Source organism: Geospiza fortis, unplaced genomic scaffold (genome assembly GCF_000277835.1).
Source record: "Geospiza fortis unplaced genomic scaffold, GeoFor_1.0 scaffold92, whole genome shotgun sequence".
Classification (NCBI taxonomy): domain Eukaryota; kingdom Metazoa; phylum Chordata; class Aves; order Passeriformes; family Thraupidae; genus Geospiza; species Geospiza fortis.
Genome location: NW_005054389.1, coordinates 2,168,178 through 2,176,578, shown reverse-complemented (window position 1 = coordinate 2,176,578; position 8,401 = coordinate 2,168,178). Strand labels below are relative to the sequence as shown.

The window sequence follows — 8,401 nt, the reverse complement described above, 5'->3', positions numbered from 1 at the left end:
CAGCAGGAAGTGCTATAGAGCAATCTCACTGACAGTGCCAGTTTCAAGGCTCTCCTCTCCACCCAACCTCCAAAAAGGTGATTTTTCATAACCCTAGGAGGTAACTCAACAAGCACAGCACCATGGAGTTAAATGTTTTACAAAGAAAAAAAAAAACCAAACCTGAGCTTCAGATTTACTGGGTTGTCTCCCAGAGCTGGTGAGATCAGAATGACTGTAAAGAGGTGAAGATAACATTTTTATAGGGCAGACATACTTCTATTTATGGTAGCTGTTGTCTTGACAGGTCACTGGCAGGGAAACCCTGAGCTGATACTTTTCAAGGCTTCTCAGACAGGTCATTGCCACAAATGCTCAGTTTAGCACTGAATGTACCTTAAAACCAGGCAAAGGCACATGTTCAGAAGTAGCTGGGCCATGTCCCAGAAGAGTGGGATATTTAAAAACTGAAGCAGCTCATCAATCAATAAGGGAGCACACTGAATCCTCGTGTGCATATACAGGAATCAGTGGGCCCACATTGGGATAATTTGGGAATGGAGATAAAGGAACAAAGCCTTCTTGCACACATGTGCATGCGCAGAAGCCCCAGGTGAGAGCAAATGTCACCTGATGGCAGAAAAGTGACAGTGAGTGAAGTGATTTTTGAGTTAATGTGGGGGCCAAGGGATAGATTCTTGGTGAAGGCCTTTTAGTGTCAGGCAATGCTCATAAGTATAACCACACAACTAATCCAAACACTGATAAATAAACCTCATCTGTCTCCACTCATTTACTAACTTTAGTATTCAGATATTAAGGAACTTGGGGTCAATTTGCAAAACTGTGTTGTTGCACTGCTGAATATCCTCCATGGTGAAGTTTTTCCCCCAGAGGACAGAGTGGCATAGTTCCAACCACACCACATCTCGTTAGATTCACTTCCCTTACTGTGCTTTTGTTTAAGATATAAACTTGTATCACGTCCAAAGGTCAAATTCCTGTAGACCTGGCAATACACCCGCAGAGCAGGAAAACAGAGACCACATATAGAGACCTATGAAACAGCAGAAAGGCTTAAAAGTCCACTTCCACAAAACAAAGCCTGTCATTGATGCTGGGCACCAATTTTGCTGAATATATACTTTTAAAATGAACTTGGCTTGCCATAAAACACCCAACTGAATAACAAGGCTTTTTTACTGCATAGAAGATATTAACTGCTAATAGAGATATTTTGTAAAGTGTCATTGCCTTACAGTTCATATTAACCTGGCATGGCTGTGATCCACTAGAACAAAGATTTACAAGTTGTAACAGGTATAAGTATTTTAACATCCTCTGGTGTCAACAGTGAAAGGGAAAATTCTCCATTATCTGATCACACTAGGCTTTTCCTTCTTATCATCTTGACTTGCACGGCATGTTGTCCCACCTCTCATTTTTAGCTTCCAGTTTTGTGCCCACTCACATGCCTTCTCTAGCTCCAGCCAAGCACTCACTGCTCAGCTTGGATGACAACTTGAATTCTAGTGGCAAGGGCAGAATGAGTTGCTTCTCTTTCTTGATAACAGGGATTCATTTCTCTGATATCAAATGCTGTTACAAGGCCAAAGTGAGGGTGAGCTTTACAGAATCAAATCCAACAACTAAGTAGCCCCCACAGCCAGCACTTATCTTGGCTCAGAAAAGAGAAGTAGTTGCCATTGAACAGCTCTCTATCCCTCATGTCTCTTCATATGGTTTCTCACTGGAGGCTTGCCCTGTCTAGTCAGTGCCCAACAATATGAAAGGGATCAGCCAGCTCAGAACCTGTCACATCTGCCCACAATACACCATATAAACACTGATCTTACAAAATGCTTCGCTCTCTATCAGACCCAGAGTTACGACAGAAAGCCTCCCTGTAAGGTGTGACCTTGTTGTGCTGTTTGAGGCAGCTCAGCAGAGAGGACTCACTTGAACAGAGCAGGTCCAAACACGATGGCCAGGTTTTCCAGAGTCATGAAATTCACTGCACTGTAGGTTGCCACCTTTAACAGGAAAGCAGACAGGAACTGAAGAAGGTTTTGATGGGCTTTGGGCAGGCAGCTGAGCAACTGTCTCAGGTTCTCTATGCATTCTGTTGTGTTGATTTTGTGCTCTGAGGAAAAAAAACCCCAAACTTATACCATAAATATTCCTCATGCCAACACAATTTCATCACAGACATTAGATATAAGTAAGAAGAAAGGTTTTAAAATATATTAGAACAATGTGAAGAATAAATACATCCCAAACAAGGATTTTGTACACTAAATTTTGACATATGCTTTTCACTTATGAATATGAATAAGAACCATGGATTTTCCAGATATTGAGTTTTACATTCACTGTTTCTAATATTTTTCCTCTTAAGGCAGAATCATCCAGCACTTTCTGCTTTCCTAATAAAATTGCAGGCAGGAGTCATGTACCTGAATCCTCAAAGCTGTCTTGAAGGACAGTACAAGGTTGTCAGCCTTGACTCTCCCAAAAGATTTTACACATGCTGTATGATTCTCATTAGGAGGAATGAGAAACTGTAGCCTTTTAGCCCCACATCATCTTCATTTCCTGACTAATTGGTAGCTCTCAGACTCAAAACAACTTTGCTCTATAAATATGCAACTGCAGTTACACAAGAGATGCTTAAAATTCTAAATTGGGGATACTTAACATTTTCTTGGTTCTTATTCTTCAAAGAAGGGTAACAAGGCAGAAAATGGGTTCACAAACAACTCCATTTGAATAGCAGTTCCCTATCAGTAAGATAAAATCTCCTGGTTACTAGAATTGAGATGACAGTACTGCTCAATAATTGGCAGCTGATGCTCAAATTTGCCATAGATCACCAGGACACATCTGCGTAGCTTTGACATTGCTTATGAGCAAATCATGCCCTTGAGGGTAATTTTAGCCCTAAAAAAACACATTCTGCACAGGCCAAGGCCCATGCTGCTCAACTGATTAATGAGTGAAATGGAAAAGGGGACGAAGAGGAAAAAATAACTTTAAAAAACAACAGCAAGACTGTCCAGGGTAGAAAAAACAAAGTGCTCACAAAAGCCCCATGGGTCCTTCTGCATAGACTTTCACACTTCCTAAAACTGCTTCCTTTCTCTTTCTTTGTAAACTCCTACGAGGGCACTTCGAACAAAAGCAGCCTGCGAAGTAACCCACAAAAGCCATTTATTTGTCTGCAAACACCTGAATTAGCTACCAGTCAGAATCACCGGGCAGACTGAGAACAGAGCTCAGCCACTGCAGGCATGAACGGGGAACAGGCAGAGGGCTGCTGGGGTGCTCTTTGCATGCCGCTCCACACACTGCTGTCCAAGATTATAAGAGGACTGGAAAAATAAATGCTAACTAAAAACACAGTTCTAAATAAAAAGAGTGATGTGCAGAAAAACCTCCTTTAACACAGAAGGTTAAATAAAAAAAGAGGCTTCAGCTCAGAAAAGAGAGAAGTGAGGCAGTGGCTATATAAAGACACAAGCAGCATTATGGTGGTGGTTGCATTAAAACTAAAAATATTATCTCAGTAACCAGTATGGTATACAATTTAAAAAACAAAGCATGCAGAAGAAGAGCTTTCTCAAAGAAAACAGGATTGGATTGCAGGATTCATTGCCACAGGAAGGAAGGGAACCCAAAAGACCTAATGAATTTTAAAAAGACTGTAGACAAGTTCATAGATGCCTGGTCCCTCCAAAGCAATTAAACATCAGCTTCAGGTTAAGGAAACACAAAACCTTGTTTATAGAAAGTGCAATGAACACATTATCTGTCACTGTCAGAGAATGGACAGAAGCTTGGAAGTTGCCCGTTCTGTACCTTGGAAAGTTTTCAGCAAGCCAGAGCAAATATTGTCTGGAAAAACAGCCACTGGTAGTTCTTTCAGAAAGAGCTTCAGGAGACTGGCCACAGAATCAACATCTCCATCATTAATAAGGTCTACTTTTTCCCCTTGATTGTACTTCTGCCTCAATTCCTTGATTTTATTTGCTGAGCCACCAACCCGAAATATACCGACGCGCTCCAGACCTGCGTAAGAAATGCAGAACAGTGAGCAGTGCTTGTTACTTTACCACATCTTTGTGTTCAGAACTGGAGTTCAAAAAGCAAGAGCTCCTTTAAGAAAGCACAATAATTTTAAATAAGGATTTTCCAGCATTTACAGCTGAAAAGTAAAGCTTAAACAAAGAATATCAGTTTCCAGAATCCAAGCAGGAAAAACATGAACTTACCAAATACCTCCAGGTACTCCACCATCTGTGTCACAAGAGAAGGAACCCCATGTTGCTTTGCATCCTCTACAAGGGTTTCCAGAGGAACACCAAATGTGCTTCCTTCTCTGCTGAACTGTAGCTCTGGTGAAACTTTATTTGTTGTGTGCCTAACTTGTATAGAAGAGAATGATTGCTGGGGAATAAAAACAGTCAAGTGGTAAACATCAACTGGTTTTTATTATTTTAACCTCCAAAGATCAACAACTTGGGCAAAATTATTGTCTTTTTTGTAGCATCTTAGTATAGATTTTATTTCTACTGTATATTCTTACTAATATTCTTCTGTAGAGCTGAGGTGAGACCTGTGACGGGGTGAACTCCCGTGAAGCCCCCTCATCCCTACAGTCAGGGAAAATGGGGCCTTGTGTTGAGGCAGATGGGCAGAGAGCAGTCACTAACTCTCAAAAGAGCCCCAAAAGTCAGGAAAAAGCTGACCCCACGCTGGTGCACAACCTTCCAACTCCATGAAACTTGTGAATTTCTGCCTAATTCCTGAGGATAAAAACCACAAGATTATGAAGGAACCAGAAGTGGAATTTCAGCGGCAGCCATGGCGCAAGCCTTGAAATAGATTTCTTTCTCCTCACCTGGTTATTCCAAATTTTTTACCCCAACAACTGATGCAAAAGCATAAAAAAATCACAGAAAACTTGCACTTTTCATCCTGTCTGACGAAGGAAGCTGCTTTTCCATCCTGCCAGGGCGTGGGCTGGGGAGTCTGTGGGCTCTGGTAGGGGCCCTGTCTCTGAGGGCGGCTGAGGGGCTCTGTGAGGACGGGGCTGCCCCGGGCGGGCACAGCGGCTCTGCAGCCCCTCAGGGCCACCTGGGGCTGTTTAAAAACATATTTCCAAATAGATGCTCAGATACATTTAAAAATAAATATAACAACTATATGTTTAATAATAATATCCCTCAGGAATATTTTACAAAAGGGGGAAATTCTGCCCAGCACTGTGAAAGGCGTCCTGGCTGCCCTGCCCTCTTTCCCAGCTCCCCGAAGCCCCCCGCTTGCCTGACAGGCAGGTGCCATGGCCCACAGAAATTGCTGCATCCCATCCTCACTCCTACCAGGCAAGGAGAGCAGAAGTCCAAACCTGGATTTACCATTTCTGCACTAGGACTATTTAAACAGTATCTAAAGGGGATTTTTAATTTGTTCTTGGTTTTTTTAGCATTATCTCAAACCAGCCTCTTTTTCAATGTTTTTTTTATTACTATGTTTCAGAAGGAAAATTTCCTGTGGGTTTGAAGCTGAACTGCCTTAGTGAAGCTGTTTTTCACACACTTTGCCTGCAGCAGAGCCATGAGCTGGAGCTCCAGGCCAGCCCTGCTGCCATGGCAAAAGCACACACAGCACTCAAAACACCCCAGGCCATTTTGCTCTTTCAGTACATAGGAAAGCTTAGACTGTGATGTTAGTGTTACAGCATAAATAGTTATCTAAAAAGAACAAATATCAGCATGTGCCAAACATATTTTACAGCATTTTTGTATATAAGCTACAAGGTGTTACAAAAAGCCTCTAAAATACCTGTGCACCATGACTGCAAATCCCTCCCTCTCCCCTCTAAGATGCAGCAGAGCCTTCTCAGAAAGGAGGAAGGGTGTGAGGAAGGAGTGAAGCAGCCAGATTTAAGTTCACTTACACAGATGGAAAGGGAGGCACCTGCTCCCATGTTAGGCTGCAGCAGAGTGCCGGTGTTTCAGCTGTGCTGCTCCGAGACACCATCACCTTTCTTCCTCTCCACAGAGCCGTGCAGCCTGGCCAGAGATCACTGCAGCCATTGGGCTGTTCCTCTGCAATTAATTTATCATAGTATAATTGCTAGGCATCACCTTAATCAGTGGTTTCCCTCCAGAGCCAGTGGAAGGTAGAAATTAACTCATAGTGAAAGAGGACTCCTCGCAGCCAGCACTTCCCTGTGGAGCACCTTGCACAAGCTGAGGGCTGAGTTACCACCAGGAGATGTTTCCATGGCACCTACCACACACAATGCCACAGCTTTCCAAGCCACACTGATCCTGGGCCTGGTATTTGCTCTTGAGTGGGTTTCTGCAGTGCAGGTTTGCAGATATCCCTACTGCCTGCTATCCCTCCTGCCAGCTACAGCAGCAAGGAAAATGCTATGAGGTAGCCCTCTATATACACACCATAGCCACTTTTTTATATAACAAACACACAATAATTTTGGCCAACACCCAGGCAAGGACCCATCCAATTATTTTAAAATATGAAGATGCAATTAAGCCTAACACCCTTTATAATTGTTTCAGATACAATGCCTTATCCTGGGAAATAAGTCATAAAGAAGCAGGGTTGCAGTAAAATCTAATTAAGGGAGATTTTGGACACAAGCTTAGTAGGTACATGTGAAACAGAAAAAAAATGGTAGAGGTGCTGAGCCAGACCCCCTTGGTGGAGCACTAGAAAAGCAGGAGTTACTCCAACCCCACACTGGTGTAGCACAGACAGCAAAGATAGTTCCTTCTTCCTTTAGCAGAAGGAATACCACCTAAAAACTAGTGCAGAATTTTAGCCCACTTACCTCTCCACAAGATCCCTCCATATGGTCAGAAAAATGCTGTGGCTTTGGGCTTCCTTCCTCTGCCTATGGAGCTGGCCCCAGAAAAATCCACATCCTCCTCATCATCCCCCAGCTTGGCCTGTCTCTGCAAACAAGCTCCACCTGTGCCCATCACCACAGCTGTGGCTATTTAACCTGTTAAAAGTGCTGTGCCCGTCACCAGAGCTGTGGCCATTTAGCCTGTTAGAAATGCTGTGCCCACCACCACAGCCGTGCCTGTTCAGTCTGGCCTCATCTCTGCAGCCAAGCTCTGCCCATCACCTCAGCTGTGGCTATTCAGCCTGTTCAAGCTGCTGGGCCCACAGGAGGTCCTGGGGCCGATGGTGCAGTACCCCAACACCACTAAATATGAGTGACAAAAGAGAGAAGCAAGTGTGAGTGCCCTCTCACAGCAGTGTGGTGCTCTGTGCTCGTGGCTGAGGGCACAGGGGGCATTTTGGTGTGACATCCCCTCCCTGCTGCACTCAGCTCCTGTGCCCTGCAACCACCATGAGCAGTGCTTGCCCAGCCTCCCTGCCCTCAAACCCTTATTTGCTGTGTTTGCAGGAGCACCAGTGGCTCTCCCACCTTTGCTGGGTCCCTTTGGGACAGACCAAAGCACTCAGAGTCGCCTTAGCCAGCCTGTGAGCCTGCAGAGATCTGCACTCCGCAGAGAAACACATCACAAAGAGCCCTGTGCAAAACCTACAAAATGAACAAAAAGTGTTCAACTTTCTAACTCTTTGCTACCTGCCCCACAGTACATATTTCTGATTCACATTTTGATTTTCAATCCTACTAGATATCACAGGAGTCATCCTGCTGACGTGTCACTTCCCCCTGCTTCAGCTCAGCGTGTAAACTGTAGGCAAACACCTTTCAACCAACAAATTCTCCACCTGAGCAGCAAACAGAAATTTTATCCGTTGACTCATAACAAGGCAGCAGCCACTGCAACCAACCCCTGGTCTCGACTGCTCCTGTGACTCCAGTATTGAAGAATTCGCTTCCAAGTCCTGCCTGCCAGCTCGGGCAGGGCTCCCGGAGGATGCAGCAGCTAGAGGGCACACGAGCCTTGCAGAGAGGTGGTCCTGCAAGCCCCACTGCCGGCAGGCAAGGAGCCCGACCCTGGGCAGGGTTTTCCTTTGGTGCTGAGCAGCACCGAGCATCCCTCCAGATGATTTCTCCTCGCATCGCAGCTGTACAAAAAAGGAGGAGGCTGCAGGCAGCGCAAATTAAACATATAACTGCTCATACTGTGTAACTGAAATTCCAACCCTTCCTCCACAACCTCTGGATCAAAGTCAGCCCCTGCAGGACTTCAGATGTATGAAAAGGATGTGTGGTGCTTTGAGGAGCCACCCTGACTTCAAGGGGCGCGTCTAAATTAAAAGCAAAGCTTTTGGTCTCGCAGCACCCTGCTGCCCAGGGGAAGGCTTGTGAGGAAAGGCAGTGCCCCAGCCTGGCTCTGTGAGGGGCTGGCCGAGCACCAGGGGCTGCCTTTGTACTCTCTCCACTGGGGCCACTCCTCCAGCTGCTGAATGG

General features: G+C 44.8%; 1 protein-coding gene across 4 annotated transcripts in view; it reads right to left on the bottom strand.

The window, feature by feature from the left end:
• FAM13C (family with sequence similarity 13 member C) overlaps positions 1-7,063 on the bottom strand; it is a 116,737-nt gene extending 109,674 nt beyond the window's left edge. For 2 of the 4 annotated variants that reach the window (XM_005425558.2, XM_005425560.2), the window contains exons 1-4: positions 6,839-7,063; positions 4,251-4,425; positions 3,838-4,047; positions 1,939-2,122 (exon numbers count right to left, since the gene is read on the bottom strand). In XM_005425558.2, the coding sequence (XP_005425615.1) occupies positions 1,939-2,122; positions 3,838-4,047; positions 4,251-4,425; positions 6,839-6,859 (590 nt within the window). In that variant the 5' untranslated portion in view covers positions 6,860-7,063. Of the gene's footprint in view, positions 1-1,938; positions 2,123-3,837; positions 4,048-4,250; positions 4,426-5,938; positions 6,197-6,838 lie in introns of those variants that run through there. The other 2 variants (XM_005425557.2, XM_005425559.2) reach the window with 1 other exon arrangement.
• Between the last annotated feature and the right edge of the window lie 1,338 nt (positions 7,064-8,401).